This window comes from Cetorhinus maximus, chromosome 1 (genome assembly GCF_964194155.1).
Source record: "Cetorhinus maximus chromosome 1, sCetMax3.hap1.1, whole genome shotgun sequence".
Lineage (NCBI taxonomy): Eukaryota > Metazoa > Chordata > Chondrichthyes > Lamniformes > Cetorhinidae > Cetorhinus > Cetorhinus maximus.
In genome coordinates this window covers 2987487-3006570 of record NC_135879.1, presented here as the reverse complement: position 1 = coordinate 3006570, position 19084 = coordinate 2987487, and the positions used below count along the sequence as shown (strand labels likewise).

The window sequence follows — 19084 nt, the reverse complement described above, 5'->3', positions numbered from 1 at the left end:
CGGTTCTCAAGTTGTTTGTGAGAGTGGGTTTGAAGATATGATTCAGTGCGCAGCTCATACAGAACATTGCACCCCGACTGGACCCAGACACACACACACACACAGAGAGCGGAGAGAGACTGGACCCAGACACACTCCGGATCCCAGAGACACACCGGATCCCAGAGACACTCCGGATCCCAGAGACACACTCCGGATCCCAGAGAAACACCGGATCCCAGAGGCACACTCCGGATCCCAGAGACACTCCGGATCCCAGAGACACACCGGATCCCAGAAGCACACTCCGGATCCCAGAGAAACACCGGATCCCAGAGACACACTCCGGATCCCAGAGACACACCGGATCCCAGAAGCACACTCCGGATCCCAGAGAAACACCGGATCCCAGAGACACACCGGATCCCAGAGGCACACTCCGGATCCCAGAGAAACACCGGATCCCAGAGACACACTCCGGATCCCAGAGAAACACCGGATCCCAGAGACACGCTCCGGATCCCAGAGACACTCCGGATCCCAGAGAAACACCGGATCCCAGAGAAACACCGGATCCCAGAGACACACTCCGGATCCCAGAGAAACACCGGATCCCAGAGACACGCTCCGGATCCCAGAGACACTCCGGATCCCAGAGAAACACCGGATCCCAGAGACACTCCGGATCCCAGAAAAACACCGGATCCCAGAGAAACACCGGATCCCAGAGACACACTCCGGATCCCAGAGAAACACCGGATCCCAGAGACACACTCCGGATCCCAGAGACACACTCCGGATCCCAGAGAAACACCGGATCCCAGAGAAACACCGGATCCCAGAGACACGCTCCGGATCCCAGGAAAGCGACAGGTCACAATCCGGATCCCAACTCAAACCCCAGAGGCGGTCACACGGCGGATCCCAACACTCTGGATCCCAGATCCCCGGGTATCAGCAGAAGCGGAGTCCAGCTCAACATCGGATCCCGATAGGGCGGCACAGTCACAAAGGGGATCCCACCAGCCCAGGACCCCAGCCGGAATCTAACTCCGGGAGCAGAGCTGCAGGGACAGAGACTCCGGGTTTTAACTGGAGTGTCTCCGGATTGGAACAGGACTCAGTGCACCAGCTCCCCTACTCCGGCTTTCCACTGCACCCTCCCGGATCGGAGAGCCTTCCCTCTCCCTCTCCCTCCCTCTCTCAGTGACTCCAACACTCCGCCCCAGCTTCCTGAGCTCTCCCTCCGTCCGCCACCCCAGCGCCACTGGCTCCCGCGGCAATGCTCTGGAATATTGCACTAGCTGCTCTGGCACTGAGTGCAGGTGAGTTGTTGCATGAACTGTCACAGTCCAGCTGGTCAGACAAAATCAGCGACAGGACAAAGAAACGTGTTTGAAGGGTAAATTGAATGAGTTTCCATTGTGGGTGGCCATAGGTGGTACTCAGGTGGAGGTAGGGGAGTATCTAGGATGGACACAGGGTAGCCGGGGTTAGGGGTATCTGGATGGCCATCTGTGATGTTTAGTGGATATGGGGTATCTAATGGAGAAAGAGGAAGACTTGAAGGCTCTAAACACCTCCAGCCACAACACTCCAGAGATCTGTCCTCCTCCAATTCTTGAACATCCCCAATTTTAATCACTCCTCCATTGTTGGCCTTCCCTTCAGCTACCTTCACCCTAATACTCTGGAGTTCCCATCCTAAACCCCTCTGCCTCTCTCCTCCTTTGAGACCTACTTTAAAACCTACCTCTTTGACCAAGCTTTAGGTCCTAATATCTCCCCGTGTGACTCAGTGTTAAATTATGCCCTATAATCACTCCTGTGAAACACCTTGCAAATTGCAGGCACTATGTAAACGTAAGTTGTTTTTAAGGACCCAACTCTAAATTAAATTATGCTTTACCTTCCTGTAAGATTGGCATTGTTAGTTTGACTTAAACTGGATGGTTTAAGTCAGTAAATGCAGCATAATTATAGTTACAAGCTCATTGTAATGAAATAAGAGTGGTGATTGTTAAAGTTACCGTGGTTGTAGCTAGCTCTTCTGACACTTTGTCAGAAATGGTAACGTTAAACAAAAAGGCATAAATACTGCAGATGCTGGAAATCGGAAATAAAAACAGAAAATGCTGGAAACACTCAGCAGGTCAGGCGGTATCTGTGGAGAGAGAAACAGAGTTAATGTTTCAGGTCGATGATCTTTCATCAAAGGGAGTTAAGAGTCTAGAGAATTCATATTTCCCTCACTATTAAGTTGGTAATTTGTCAATGTTTTAGATTCAACAGCTGGGAATCTCTGATATTTGATAACACACATGTTCACTGTAGGATGGTGAATGTGGCAGACTAGATATCTAAGTATTACAGATGTTCATATCCATGTTATCAACTTTAAACCTCAACTGTCACTGCTTTATCTACGACGTGCCAGATAAACACAGACACACTACTCATTGAATAGCATTTAAAGAAAGAAAGAAAGAATCTGCATTTATGAAGCATCTTTCATGACCTCAGGGTGTCCCAAAGTGCTTTCGAACCAGTGAGGTATTCTTTGAGATAAAAATGGAAAATGCTGGAAAACCTCAGCCAGCATCTCCGGGGGGTGGGGGAACAGCGCCTGGGCCAAATTTCACTAACGAGGCGGGAAGATCAAGTTGGGAAATTTCCAAACCCGGGAGACCTGTTTCCTTTAAAAGGATCCCCGCCCGCTATGTTTTCACTCTGGGAAGCGGGGCTGGGGTGAAGTTGGGTCTGGCGTCTCCAGAGGCTGGTCAGTGGTGGTCACGGAGGTGACTGAGGGCTGAGGATAAAAGACTCTCAGGGGCTTTGGACCAGTTGTATTAAAAGTGTTGTGGCCGTATAGCCCTCAACCCTCACACCTAACCATTGACCAGAAACTGAACTGGACCAGCCATTTAAATACTGTGGCTACAAGAGCAGATCAGAGGCTAGGAATCCCACGGCAAGTAACTCACCTCCTGACTCCCCAAAGCCTGTCCACCATCTACAAGGCACAAGTCAGGAGTGTGGCGGAATACTCTCCACTTGCCTGGATGAGTGCAGCTCCCACAACACTCAAGAAGCTTGACACTGTCCAGAACAAGGCAGCCCACTTGATTGGCATCCCAACCACAAACATTCACTCCCTTCACCACCGACGCACAGTAGCAGCAGTGTGTACCATCTACAAGATGCATTGCAGGAATTCACCAAGGCTCCCTTGACAGCACCTTCCAAACTCACAACCTCTACCACCTAGAAGGACAAGGGCAGCAGATAGATGGGAACACCAACACCTGGAAGTTCCCCTCCAAGTCACTCACCATCCTGACTTGGAAATATATCACCATCCCTTCACTGTCGCTGGGTCAAAATCCTGGAACTCCCACCCTAACAGCACTGTGGGTGTACCTACACCACATGGACTGCAGCGGTTCAAGAAGGCAGCTCACCACCACCTCCTCAAGGGCAAGTAGGGATGGGCAATAAATGCTGGCCCAGCCAGTGAAGCCCATATCCCGTGAATGAATTTTAAAAATCCTCTCCTCCACACCCACCCTACATGCCACTTCCATGCTCCCTCATACACCCTCCATTTCTCCTCGTACCTCCATACTCCCCATGCCTACTCCAAGCTCTCTTATACCCCCATGCCCTCTTCATTCTTCCCATGTATCCTCCATTGCCACTCAACCATTATCCACTATAGGCAGACCTCAGGAACTGTAAGGAAATAAAAAAAGATAAACTTCTAACAACCTAATAGATGTCTCACTCAAACATACTTTGATACTGAGAAAAACTCTCATTCATGAAACCCATTCAAAAAATGTAAACCCCCTCAACTGGGCTATCTGTTGTAAAAGCAAACAAATAGCTATTTCATCCACCACATCAAAGCTGCCTAATCCTTTAATAATCTCTTAAAACTGCCAATCAAAATGTCTAATTTTATACAGCCTATTGCTAGATCAGTGGTCCTGGAACTTTTGAAACTCAGCCAAACATTCAAAGCATGTTCAGCTATAATAACAAATCTTGCAAAACGTAAACAATGGAGCCTATTGAAATCACATAAACAGATGGCGAGTGTTTTTTTCTGAGTTACACCAGATGGGCTGTTAATCAAAGCACTCCAGCAGCCAGTGTCTATTTTCACTCTTGAAAGCTGCAGACTTTTTCTTTCAATTTTAAAGGACTGGGGATTTAAATCACTTCAGATTAAGACACTTAAACAAGACCTTAAATCCTCCCATCACAAGCAACTATGCATCTTGCATAAATTTGTGGTTCTACAAGGGCCTTGGAACAGTGAAAATGGGGTATGTTTGACCTCACCACTAATATCCAGCAGATGGTGTTTTGAGCCTGTGCAGTTCACTCCCACCCTTTGCCCTGCCGCCAGAAATAGTAGCTGCTGGAAATGGAGGGGGCAGGTGGGGGGGTCCTTACGCTTCTGGATCCCACCCACTATTTTTTTAAAGTTTGCCAAGGCATCCCTACTTGACCAACATCTGGCCTAACATTTCAGGTCTGTGATCTTTTTGAAGTGTGGTCACTGTTGCAATGTGGAAATTGCTGCCGCCAGTTTGCCACACAGAAAGCTCCCACAATAACATTGTGCTAATGAGCAGATAACCTGCTCCTTGGGGAATAAATGTTGCTTATTTCCCCAGTTCTTCTTCGAAGAAGTGCTGTGTGAACTTTAACACCCACCTGAGAGGGCAGAAGGTCTCGGTTTAACACCTCATCCAAAAGACAGCACCTCTGACAGTGTAGTGTTCCCTCAGTAGGAGGCACTGTCTGGACTTTTGTGCTTATGTCTCTGTAGTGTAACTTGAACCTGCAAGCTTTTTAATTAAAAGTGAGAGTGCTACCGATTGAGCCACAATTGTACCAGGCATAGACCAGCTCCCTGAAAGGTTTTGGGGTTCTCAAAACTGAAACTGAACTGGACACGCCATATAAATACTGCGGCTACAAGAGCAGGTCAGAGGCTGGGAATCCTGTGGTAAGTAACTCACCTCCTGACTCCCCAAAGCCTGTCCTCCATCTACAAGGCACAAGCCAGGAGTGCGATGGAATAATCCTCACTTGCCTGGATGAGTGCAGCTCCCACAACACTCAAGAAGCAAGAGTCTAGGACAAAGCAGCCCACTTGATTGGCACTCCATCCACAAACATTCACTCCCTCCACCACTGACGTACAGTAGCAGCAGTGTGTACCATCTAAAGATGCACTGGTTTGATAACACTCCTGTGAAGCATTTGGGACCTTTTATTAAGTTATCAGTGCTATAAAAATGACAATTGTTGTTGTGTGGCTTATATTTCTGAAGTATTGGAGAGTTATAGCTGTGGAATCCTCATTATTGGTTTTAAAAGGAGACATTTTTTGTCGAAATCTTTTGTCTTGCACTCATCAGGACAATTCGCAAGAATACCAAGTGTAAAGGGAACAATAATTTCTACTGTATGAGAAGAGAGTGCTCATTATTTGGCAAGTAGACCCTAATTGGTAGAAGTATTGCCATGGAGAATGCACCAGTTGATGGTGATTGACAGTTAACTGCCAAACACTGTTTGAAATTTAAACCAGGCAGCTTGACTCTGATTGGATCAAGCATCAAGTTTGCATGGTGAGCAAATGGCTCAGGCCTTATTTACAAGGTTGCCGCTGAGGCCAATCTTATAGCATGTGAAGAGTCCCAATGCGTATATTGACCAGTGGAGGAAGGCTTGCGGTAGTCCATGGTCTAGAACCCCCTGGAAGATCTTTCAACTAGTATGTCAAGGAAAGGGAGTTCATTTGACTGCCCCATTTCATAAGCGAATTTGAGTGCAGGATGGAGCCCACTAAGACATGTAAGGAAATTGTTACATGCAGCTGCGTATTTAAATATAGCAAACATATCATCCACATATCGGAAATATGCGAGGGGTAGGAGATTGAGCATCATTCAACCAAAGAGACGCTTCTCGTAAATAGGGCCTGAGCTATTTGCTATTTGCAATCTTGTTGCTTAAATAGGGGCATCAAAGACATTGTGCAGGATAGTGACAGTCCTGGGCAGATCATTTCACACTGCATATCGCGCAAACTCATGAATGGGCCTAAGGCTGTCGCTTTCGGCCCTGAAAAGAGCCCAGTCCAGCTCAGATTACCCTGGAAGGGCAAGGTATCTCAAAAATTTGAGCAACAGGTGAAGCTAGCTGTTTCACGCTGCTACTATACAATAGCAACACGAGTGTTATTTGTCACTAACAGGTTGCTGCCGTCAAGCCAAAAACATGTTCTGTCTATCGCACAAATGGGTAAATGGGCAATGAATTTCAGTGCCAGTGTAATGCTAGGTATGTAGGCTGTACATCCCAAAGACCAGCAGATCGTGTCAAACAGCATGACCCAGTCGCTGTTTGCAACGGGCAGGGTACAGACTGTACCCAACCAGCCCGGGCTTGCAAAACTCAAAACACAGCGTCCAACATTAGATGTGATTCCGCGATTGGACAACATTTGCTAAATAATCCTTACATTAAAGAATTACACTGACAACCAATCTAAGATTGTCTTTGAGGCTCGCAGTATGGCACATTTTCATGTACTGGAGGCTACATATATTAATACATAGAGCCCTGTTGTTTGCAGACAGAAAGTACATGTACACACATTGTGCCTGTTTCAGCTAAACAAACTGAACAAAATAAATGACAGCCATTCAGTGGTTCATTCCCCAGGGCAATGTCCTGACCAATCAGAGTCAAGCTGCCTGGTTTAAATTTCAAATAATGCTTAGCAGTTAACTGTTAGTCACTATCAACTGGTGCATTCTCAATGGCAACACCTCTACCAGTCAGAGTTCATTTGCCAACCAATCAGCACTCTCTTCTCATATAGGATAAATTATTGGTCCCTTTTTATTTGGTATTTTTACGAATTGTCCTGATGAGTGCAAGACAAAAAGCTTCAACGAAAAACATCTCTTCAACAATACTCAAGTTCTGTACTACCAAATGACTCTTGTTGGTTTCGTTAGAGATCACTGATGGTCTCCATTGTGGTTTGTGCTGATGTAGCAGTTCTGCTCCACACGTTTCTGCAGGATGTGCACAAGGAACTTTCTGGATTTAGTATTTAGCCTTGGTATAACGCAGCTTTTGCAAGTCACCCCAGGCCTAGGTAATGGGCCATGGGCAGCAGCAGAACCAGTGAATTTTCAGTAGCGATGGCGGAGGAGCAAGAACCTCAAGGGATAACGGCTACTTACAGGCAGAGGATCCTTTGGGAAAAGGAATTGTGCTTCCTTAGCAGCACACGTGGGGAAGGCAATGGAACCCACCTCATATATTCCTTTCTTGAATCAAATTGCTCATTGAAATTGAAAATGGGAGGTTTCTTCAAGCAACCGAAGAGGAAAGTGCATGACTGCGAGGTGTGGAGAGATGACCTTAGGTAGACCACTGCCTTTATCATGCAGTGTCCTGCCTGCTCCTGTGGTGAGCAGGAAATTTAGCCACCCACTTCCTGAGTCACAGATGCTCTTTAATCTGGATTCTGGATCCTCTGCCGGGTTCTCCTGGTAATGCTTCTGTTTCCTTGTTCCGATGTGAATATAAAATCATTTGGGTTAACCATGTGGAATTTGTAGATCAGCACCTGAAAAGTGTGGTGTTTAGTTTTAGTACATTTTGTATTTTATTTAACCTAGGGGACGCTAGCACAGCGGTTATGTTACTGGACTAATGATCTGGAGACATGAGTTGAATCCCACCCCCCCCCCACCCAGAGCCAAGGGAGAATTTAAATCTAATTAATTAAATAAATTGGGTGTAAAAAGCTAGCACCAATAATGGCGACTGTGAAACTACTGCAACATTCAAACCGCACCATTCAGTGAATAAGAAATAGAGCTGTTAATTGCATTGACATGCCTGTGAATTATGAGCTGGACTTTCCACAATTCGGCAAGACACACCTGGCAGCTAACTCACTGAAGCAAGCAGTTAAAAAGTTATCACAGGCATTGCTAAGTTCAATCACATCAGTTAAATCAAATTTGCTCATTTTACTGATGTTTCTTTACCTCGATGACTAAGCAGAATTTGCAAATTTCCGAAACTTAAAGTACAAAACTTATGTATTACATATGAGTAATGGTGACCGCGAAATTACCAGATTGCTGTAAATCCTATCTGGTTCACTAATGTCCTTTATGGAGGGAAATCTGCCATTTTGACCCAGTCTGGCCTACATGTGACTCCAGACCCTCAACAATGTGGTTGGCTCTTAAGTACCCTCTGAGATGGCCGAGCAAACCATTCAGTTAGCCAGAGGGCAGCTCATCGCCACCTTCGCAAGGACAGGTAGGGATGGGCAATAAATGCTGATGTTGTCAGCAATGCCCACATCGTGTGAATGAACAAAAAATAAACAGCTGTCTCCTCATAATGTAACCGTTGGAGTCCTGGAAACGTACTGATCGAACTGTATCTCTATTGGTCGTTATGTTCACTTGCTGTGAAATAAAGAAGCTTAATGAGTTGGATCAAACTTTCTCGCAAGATCTGTTTGTTCCGGTTTCATTTGGAGAACTTTGCAGGTGTACTTGCGTGAAAACGTGAATATTCAGCTGGTGTAACATGTGGGTGTCGTGCTCAATAGATGGCAAATAATAGGAACTCCTCAAAAACGCCATAGTGAATAAGATAACTCAATAAAATGTGCAAGTTTTGTATTTAAAGTTTAAAAAAAAGTTTCATAAATTTACAAATTCTGCTTAGTCATTCAGGTAAAGAAACATCAATGTAATTAGTAAGTTTGATTTGACTGATGTTATTGGATTATTGAACTTTGGAACGCCTGTGACAACATTTTAGCTGTTTACGTCAGTGAATTAGCTTTCTAGGTAGTTACAGCTTACATGTGTCTTAACCATGTGTTTGTCTTGTTGAATAATGGAAAAACAAGCTCACAATATCCAGGCATTTCAGTGCAATTAATGGCCATATTTCTTATGCACTGATAAGTGCTGTTTGAATTTTGTGTGTGGGGGGGGGGTTTTGGAAAGGGCTGCTCTTAATTCTGTTGTCTCATTGGTGGATGAATCCTAAATAGGAATGCTTAGGCCTGTTAGTATGCACTACTTGAGATGTATGTGTGGAATAGGGAAGCATCGATTTAAACTATATACAACCCTTGAGTCTCCTTGGGATCCATGTGCTTTACTTCTTTGTCGTTAGTTTTACCTGCCTTACACAGGGGAGCTACATTAATGATAGGATCATGCAACAGCAAAGGAGGCCATTTGGCCCATCGTGCCTGTGCCAACTCTGTGAAAGAGCTATCCAATTAGCCCCACACTCCCGGCTCTTTCACCATAGACCTGCATTTCTTTTCCTTTTCAAATACTTATCCAATTCCTTTTGGAAGGTTAATACTGAACCTGCTTCCAACACCCTTTCAGGCAGCACAGTCCAGGGTGTGAATTTTACACTCCCCCCACCAGCGGGTTTTCAGGCGGGTGGGAGGAGGTGGGGGGTGGGGCGGGGGAAGGGGGGGCTAGCGTGAAATTGAAGGGACGGGATTCCCTGCGGGTTCCCGCCAGCCACAGCCACGCAGTGATTTTACACTGTGACAGGCAAGGCCTCGGATGGGGAGATCGCCCTTGCCCCAATTGAGGCATTTAAGTGGCCAACTAGTGGCGACTTAAGGGCCCTTTCCTGTCCAGCCTCAATTTTTAGACTGGCGGGAGGATTGAGCTGGCATAAAGGAAGGCTGAAATTAAACAGAGTTAGACCCTGGGCAGGAAGGTGGGAGGTGGGGGGTGGGGTGGTGGAGGGGTGGGGGGTGTGTGGGGGGGTTGGTGGGAGGAGGTTGGTGGGAGGGGGGTGGGCGATAGGTGGGGGGGTTGGTGGGAGGGGGGTGGGTGGGGGGTGGGAGGAGGATGGTGGGAGGGGGGTGGGTGGGGAGGTGGTGGGTGGGGAGGTGGTGGGTGGGGGGTGGGAGGAGGGTGGTGGGAGGGGTGTGGGTGGGGGTGTTGGTGGGAGGGGGGTGGCGGGAGGGGGGTGACGGCATGGCACCTCCATCAGAAGCCCCCTTCTGTAGTCGGCCTTAAGGTCCCCACCCCCCAGGCCTTCCCCACCCTCCTCGCCCTGGGACCCCTTTTACCTGGGCCTCCACTCCCCAGACTTCGGCTCCAACGTCCTCCTGAAGCTCCTCTTCTGTCCACTGCAGAGCTGTTACCGCAGGAACTACACAGCTCCCAGCCAATCAGATTGGCCAACAGTTCTCTAAAGCTGGACTTCCTCCCGAGTGAGGGGCAAAGTCCCTCCTGCTGTCCCTTAATGTTCATTCGAACGTCAAGTGGCTGCAGGGCACTCAGAGTTGGCAGGGATGTGTTCCCCCTCCGACTCTTCAGACGGCAGAAAGTGAGACCCTGCCCTCTGAAAAATTCAGGCCCAGATCACAACAACTCACTGTGTGAAATAAATTCTCTTCATACCCACCTCTTGTTCTTCTGCAATTACCTTAAATCTGGGTCTTCTGGTTACTGACCCTCCCGTCAGTGGAAACAGTTGTTCATTATTTACTCTATTAAAACCCCTCATCAGTTTGAAAGACTCCATTAAATCTCCCCTTAACCTTCTCTGCTCTAATGAGAACAATCCCAGCTTCTCCAGTCTTTCCTCTGTCATTCCCTGTCCCAGTCTAGTAAATCTCCTCTGCACATTCTCCAAGAACAATAAATTATTTTCCAAGCTTTTCCTGTTCATCAGCTTTATTTTGTTTATTTTGCAGAATTGAGTGTTAGAATTTCAGCCCAAGAAAATGCAGCAGAATCATTGCCCGGTACTTTTGGATCAACAAATGATTTGGAAAAAAGTCCATTGAGCACCACTCAATCTATGGCCCAAACTTCACTCACAACCAACACAGAATCAAGCACCAAAGGACTGACCAAAGTCACAACAACCATTCCAGCAGCCAATACATCTCCAAACACCAAATCTAACCCTCCTTTTTCAGAGAGATCTGTACCAATGATCTCAATCTCTAATCAAGAACTTGCATCAGTGACAACAAGTATAAGCACCACAGATGAAACTATAATATCTAATACAAATTCACAGCAATTATCTTCATCAGTAAACCAGCCAACAGACATTATAAATACATTGCAGTCAACTTCAACTTTAGGTCAATCAACAAATAGCGGTTCATCACTGTCCACATCAATCACAACCCAGACAACAGGTCAATCTGATACAGAGTCAAATGCAACCACTACCCAACCAACAAGTATCTCACAGCCTACATCAGCTTTAGCCCAGCCAACTGATACCAATACACCAAATTCAAGTAGTACTAGTACATTACAGTCAACTTCAACTTTAAACCAGTCAACAGCTATCGGACCATCACCCTCAAGATCAACCCCAGCCCAAACAGCAAGTCAGTCCAGTACACAGTCAAATTCAACCATAGCCCAAACCACAGCAACTCCAAGTTTATCAAGGTCGTCCACCACTGTAAACCAACCAACAGATGTGACAACTGCACTGCATGTAACTTCCACCATAACCCTGATGGAAAGCAGCACAACTGCATCAGAAACCACCTCTGTCACAAATGGGAAGACGACAATTGCTGCTGTCGTGACCACATTGTTTTCATTGTCAACGGCAACACCATCAGCTTCACACAAACCAAGTTCGACAACCTCAGGAGAGACATCCAATATTGCAGCCCCTTCAACCCAGGCAATCACCAGGAGTACTGAACAATCTGCAGACGGTTTGAGTGCAGGTGAGTGAGCACAGTCTACTCCTTTCCATTCGCTCTTGAACAGAAATGGGTGATTAAGTTTTAGCCTAATCGTTATCATAAAGCAATGTTGCTAATGTATTACAACCAAATATTCTGCAACTAAGGCCAAGCTTTTCCAGTACAGCTACAACACTGGCATCTGCCTGGCTATGTGGAAAATTGCCCAGGTATGTCCTGTACTCAAAAAGCAGGACAAATCCAACCTGGCCAATTACCGCCCCATCAGTCTGCTCTCGATCATCAGTAAACCAATGGAAGGGGTTATCAACAGTGCTATCAAGCAGCACTTGCTTAGCAATAACCTGCTCACTGATGCACAGTTTGGGTTCCACCTGGGCCACTCAGCTCCTGACCTCAATATAGCCTTGGTTCAAACATGGACAAAAGAGCTGAACTCCCGAGGTGAGGTGAGAATGATTGCCCTTGACATCAAGGCCACAATGTTCAGCACCATTTGCGTCTCCTCAGATACTGAAGCAGTCCATGTCCAAATGCAGCCAGACCTGGACAATATCCAGGCTTGGGCTGACAAGTGGCAAGTAACATTCATGCCGCACAAGTGCCAGGTAATTACTATCGCCCCTTGACGTTCAATGGCATTACCATCACTGAATATCTCACTATCAACATCCTGGAGATTACCATTGACCTGAAACTGAACTGGACTAGCCATATAAATACTGTGGCTACAAGAGCAGGTCAGAGGCCAGGAATCCTACGATGAGTAACTCACCTCCTGACTCCCCAAAGCCTGTCCACAATCTACAAGTCACAAGTCAGGAGTGTGATGGGATACTCTCCACTTGCCTGGATGAGTGCAGCTCCCACAACACTCAAAATGCTTGAAACCTTCCAGGACAAAGCAGCCCACTTGATTGGCACCCCATCCACAAACATTCCCTCCCTCCACCACTGACGCACAGTAGCAGCAGAGTGTACCATCTACAAGATGCACTGCAGGAACTCACCAAGGCTTCTTCGAAAGCACCTTCCAAACCCATGACCACTACCATCTAGAAGGACAAGGGCAGCAGATAGATGGGAACACTACCACCTGGAAGTTCCCCTCCAAGTCACTCACTATCCTGACTTGGAAATATATCACTGTTCCTTCACTGTCGCGGGTCAAATTCCTGGAACTCCCTTCCTAACAGCACTGTGGGTGTACCTACACCACATGGACCGCAGCGGTTCAAGAAGGCAGCTCACCACCACCTTCTCAAGGGCAATTAGGGATGGGCAATAAACACTGACCCAGCCAGCGAAGCCCACATCCCATGAATGAATAATTAAAAAAAGCATAGACACACATAGAATGTTCAGTACAGAAACAGGCCATGCAGCTGTATTCATGTGCCATAGGAGCATCCTCCCACTCTATTTACTTATCTCAACCTATCAGGAAATCCTATTCTATTCTACATCTTCTGTTTGTCTTGCTTCCCCTTAAAGGTATCGATACTACTCACTACAACCAACCCATGTGACACTGAGTTCCACATTCTCCCCACTCTCTGGGTAAAGAAGTTTCTTCTGAATTCCCTATTGGATTATTAGTGACTATCTTATATCTGGTGACTCTCCCACAAGTGAATTCATCTTCTTTACATCTATCCTTTCAAACCCCTTCACAATTTTTAGGGCCTTAATCAGATCACTCCTCAGCCTTCTCTATTCTGGAGAAAAGAGCCCCAGCTCATTCAATATTTCCTGAAAGTTATAACCTCTCATTTCTGGTTTCACCCTTACAAACCGGTTTTTGCACATCCTGCATCCCCCTCCACGTCCTCTTTGTATTCTGGAGATCAGGCTGCAATCTGGAATGTATTTTCATATCCTAATTTGGAAAATAAATGCCTGGTCTTTTGTCACCCTGTAGGACTTTTACCAACTACATAGCCTGTTGGTATCTCAATGATCATTCTCTATTGCAAGCAATTTCCAATTGTACTCTTTCCCTATGTAGATGTTGAGCAATTTCAGCTTTTTCATCTTTTGTAAATTCAGCCTATGTGCCTCGTGGTCATACTTGTTTTTTTTTTCCATCACCAGGAAGTGTGGCAGCCATTTCTGTGGTGGTCATCATAGCTGTATTGGTACTATTCGGAGGAGTCGTATACTCTAAGTTAAGGTAAGAGCTACATGAATTCTTTCTGTTACAGAAAGAAATCCTCCAGTTATGCAAGTATTGCAGTTGATTGTCAGTTTTTTTGTGTGTGTTAATGTTCCTGTCACATCCTTTGGGTTATTACGTTTGATACCTTCTCTAGTCCAACACTGGAGAGAAGCTGGGATTGTTCCCTATAGAGTGGAGAAGGTCAAGTGGGGATTTGATAGAGGTGTGCAAAACGCTGGAAGAGTTTTGACTGACTGGTAGGAGGGACATATACATACTCTGCATGTAAGCAGAGTTATATCAACTGAAATTCTTGCCTTTAAAAGGACAGACTCTTGGTAAAATGGTAACAACCTCTCATCACTTTGATTTATTTTTTTTAAATGGCCTGAAGTGTGCTTCTAAGATAATTTGAGAATATTTTTCAACTCAGATTGTCATCTCAAGAAATATTTTTCATTTATTGTAGGAATTCTGCATATGGACGATTGTTGGATGATCAGGACTGTGGATCATGTGGGAACTACAATAACCCTTTGTATGATGATTCCTAAGAAGACAAATGGACTTTGAAGGCTTGTTGATATTAGGCTATCAACTGAAGGGTATCGAAGTCTCTTGTTTTTTTAAAACATGGCCAAGCATAATCAAATTTCCTTCATTACTTCCCGTTTATTGTACTCTGGTTTAAATTTGTTCTTCTTCAGACCCAAACTCCCCCCATTGTGTGAAATGACCTACCTGTCTGCGCAGAATCCTTACAAACATCAACACCCAAAGTCCCAAGTTAAGGATGGGATTAATGCTGGGGCGTTTCCATTGTCCCAGCACTCCTTCATATAAACACCACCAAAAACTGAGACAGAATTTACTACTACGTATGGAAATATGATTCAGTGGGCTGACATGTTTTAAATATTATTCTCATGAGAATTCAATTCAATTTTAAATCCTGAAGTTGATGTTGGTGATTGAGGAAGAAATTCGGAGAAGTGTGACTCTCAAATGCAATCACGGTTGAAGTTTTAGTTTTACTCCACGTATGTGTGCATGCCACAGGGTTATTCATATGTCATTATTACCTTTCCAGGAGTAATTTTGCAACAGCTCCCTTACCAGCCCAGAGCTTTGACAGGAATGAGTTCGAGCTTTAACACTACACCAGCCTCTCAGATTCTCCCACCCGCGCTTACTGTTAGCAAGGATCCACACTGCCAGGGGAGCATCACCAAATCAGTCCTTTTCGATTTTTAAGCATCATTTTTATTTATTCTTTCATGGAATGTGGGCATCGCTGGCTAGGCCAGCATTTATTGCCCATCCCTAATAGCCCTTGGGGAGGAGTGGATTGTCTCGGCTATTTCAATTAAGAGTCAACCACATTGCAGTGGGTCTGGAGTCACATGGAGGCCAGACCAGGTAAGGATGGCAGGTTTCCTTCCCTAAAGGACATTTAATTATTACCCTCCAATGAAGCTGAGAATACCCCAGTGTTAAATTAATTTGATGCAACTATTGTATGAATCCAGCATGTGGAGTCAAATAATAATGGCAATTGTTGTCAAAGGGGATAGTCGCTCCTGTGAAACGCTTTAAGTGACTTTTTGCTGGGTGACAGGTTCAACTTGTTGTAAAATACCAGGCCCGATTTAAAGGGGACTGTTTGAAATCCTGCTTGGTCATTTGGTGCAATTCATGTCACCCACGAGAGTGTGGATTTTTCTGGAGGAGGAGGTTGCTGATAGGTCAGACGGGTGGGGGGCTATCATTAGACAATTGTAACACAAGTGAATATTAACTTGCAAATTCCAGCTGCAGTTCCCAAAAATACACGTCCTTATGAGATACATCAGGGGCTGGGGATGGATGCTTTGAAAATAAATCTGTTACTGATGCAGCAGTTCAGATGACACACAATTTGCTGATGACGCTAAGTTATGTATCTAAGGGACACAGATAGCATTGGAGAGATTGAGGAGAGGAGCAAAGAGAGAGATTTTAAAACGGATAAATCCAAACATTGCAGAGATTGAAATGGAAAACATGGACTGGAATAAAAATAGAAACAAATTTGTTTTAATTATTAATCATTCGCTGAAAGTTTTTGCATGAAATGCGAAGGTGTTATATGAATCTGAGGTGATTGAGTATTGGGTACACCAGTCATCTCTCTCTAATGAGAGAGCAGCCTATGGTTAAAATTTGGCAAGAACATTTAGTTATAAATCCAAGCAAGCTATTTTGATCTTCATGGATTGTTTTTGAGGTCAGTTTTTAGAAGTGGTATGGAGTAGGTGAGGTTGTGGCAGGAGTGGGGCTTGTTGTTTGTTTGGGGGGGGGGATGCATTGGTGGAGTCTGGTGTGGGGGTGTGGTGAGGAACGTGAGAAGCTCTGCATCTCCCACCTGCTGGTTAAAGGGCAAATAATGTAATAAACTTACCTGGGCCCTTGTGTCCGGCTTTGGTTGGCAGGTCTGGCGTATAGCCCTTAGTCCTGCAGTGAAAATGGAATTGTTGGGACTTTGGGATTGGAATTAACCCCCGCTTCTCCAGCATGGGTCACCTCTTCATTCCTGACTTCAGGTCCCGTAAGATGGTGGGACATAGGAATGAGCCATCTTAATCCCAGCCCTCCCTGCCTACACCAATTCTGCTGAATGGAGGAGACAAGTGGTGGGTCTAAATACTCTCTTCGTAGCCTGAGATAGTCCAAGTGATTTGTTAAATTGTTGATGAGTATTGAGAATATTGGCATAATGACAATGTTTTGAAATGTGAAGCAATGGTGGATTATTTAAGTCTTAGGGTTATACAAGTTACAGAACTAAGGTGGGTGGATTGCTTTAAAATACAGGTCTGCCATGATCTAACTGAATGGCAGGATAGGCCGGAAGGCTGAATGGCCTCCTCCTATTCACACAATTCTTTCTTAGATACAGTCTGGACTTTTGCACCATCATTAGGCAGCAGGATAAATTTTGCAGAGGTTTATAATCTGGAAATTGTGAGAACAAAGTTTGAACCTTATGAAGTACAATGTTAGTTCTCACATGTTGCTGTGCATATTTAAGTAATCTCATAACAAAAACAATTCTAATAGGAATTGGGAAGTGGCGCTGAAACTACATTAAATGTTGATCACTAAATGGAATAGTGTCACATGACTGCAAGACAGGACAGCACAATAAGGGAATTACTTTGTCGATCAAAGATGGATTCTAAGGGAACTAAGATGTCATTACTGATGTATTTAACAAGTTATAGCTCCTGGTGTCATTCAAGCTAGACCTAGAAACAGATAATCTTGTCATTATCACAAAAGCCTAGGCTGACACTCCCAGAGCATTACTGAGGGAGGGTCAGCACAGTGGGATCGTAGACTTTTGGAGGTGCCATCTTTCAGATGAGATGCTAAAGCGAGGCCCCACCTGCTCTCTCAGGTGGATGTATACAATCCTGTGGCACTATTTTGAAGAAGAACAGGAGTGTTCTCCCTGGTGTCCTGGCCAATATTTATCCCTCAATCAACATCACATAAACAGATTATCTGGTCATTATCACATTATTGCTTGTGGGAGCTTGCTGTGCACAAATTGGCTGCTGTGTTTCCTACATTACTGAAGTATGTTATTGGCTGTAAAGCATTTTGGAAGTTGAAATGCTTTCTTCTATTGGAAAAATCAGCCTCTCACAGAAAAGAAAATCTCCAAAATGAATGTGATGCCTAAAAAATGTTAAGTAATATTTGAACCACCAGCACACATTTATCACTGGGAATGCTGCAGCATGTATTGCGGCCATGAGTGTTTAATCCATGCTAATTTATTATTGATGAAGTGTATTGTAACTGGTATATATGAAATTATTTGCACTATGAACCAAAGTCTTTGTAAATTCTTGGTCTGGCCTTTGCAATTGTTCTGCATTGCCTTTCATGTTCAAGCATGTTAGTGACAGGAGCAGAGACTCAAATGATGTAAGCTGGATACCCCTTTGAATAATTTGTATCTTGCTCTCTGCCATTTACGAACCATCAAATAACTTAACAAGAACATGTAATGACAAATAATCAGCCCTAGTTAATGGTGAAGCAGCTTATTAATTGATGGAGTAATAATAAACTTCCTCTTGGTGTCTCTGCGTTATTGCCAATCCTTCACCAGGCAATTTTCAATTTTTTAAGGAACCAAGGGAAAGGTCTTTCAGTTCATCAATGAGCTCGATATTTAGGGAACAGCTATAGGATAGGAAGCTGGACCACTGCCCTGTTGGGTCAGGTCATGTTTGGGCTCTTGATCATCTCCTCAGATAGTCATCAGGCTTTTTCATAAGCGAATGAGGGGTCTAGTAACCTTTCAGAGCAGGCACCAGGCAAACTCCAATCAATATTTTGGGTTCTTCCATGGTCCTAATTAAAAGGACCATTGAAGGTCACCAACAGAACAACGGTTAGGGTAGAAGTTCACTGGGTCCCACATTTCATGCCCAAATGGGCCTTTTCCCCTCTCATCACCTTGGGCCTGTCCTGCCATTGAGAATTAGACCATAGTTAATCTGTAGCTTAACTCCATCAACTCGCCTTGGTTCTGTAATTCTATTACATTACATTTACACTTTTTATCCTTTTCTTCAAGTTCCTGCATGGCTTCTCATACTGTCTCTCTCCATCAGGTTATGCAGATTATAGTATATGAGCAATGAGCTGTAGCCGTGGTCAGATCAGTCATGACCTCAGTGGATGGGTGGAACAGGCTCAAAGAGTTGAATTTCTGTTCTGTTCTGTTCCTTTATCCCTTAGCCATCGCACAACTGAATTTAAATTGTACAAACACAGGCTCTTCACTGAGTACGCACTCACTTTGACATCATTGCTCCATAAATACCCTGTGTGTTGATTCCTTCAGCTTCATATCTCATCAACATCCAGAGGGAAGAACTTTAGAAAAGTGGAATGATGTGACCCCATTAACCTGCTCTGCCATTCGATAAGTTCATGGGTGATGATTCTACCTCAACTCCACTTATCTGCCCTATCCCCATCTCCCTCGATTCCCTTACTGACCAAAAAAAACGACTTTGAATTCCTACTGGTAGCCTTTCAAAAAGAATTTGTCTTAAAGACTACAGGAAATCTAGTCAACCCATCAGGCCTAT

The 19084-nt window shown here is 44.9% G+C and overlaps 1 protein-coding gene across 1 annotated transcript; it reads left to right on the top strand.

Annotated features, from left to right (window-relative positions):
* Nucleotides 1-1080: 1080 nt before the first annotated feature.
* Nucleotides 1081-15608, top strand: LOC144695699 (uncharacterized). The gene is made up of 4 exons (XM_078566689.1): nucleotides 1081-1304; nucleotides 10787-11794; nucleotides 13868-13946; nucleotides 14401-15608. Exons 1-4 carry the CDS (start codon nucleotides 1262-1264, stop codon nucleotides 14483-14485), a joined length of 1215 nt encoding a protein of 404 aa, XP_078422815.1. The 5' UTR covers nucleotides 1081-1261; the 3' UTR covers nucleotides 14486-15608.
* Nucleotides 15609-19084: the final 3476 nt, after the last annotated feature.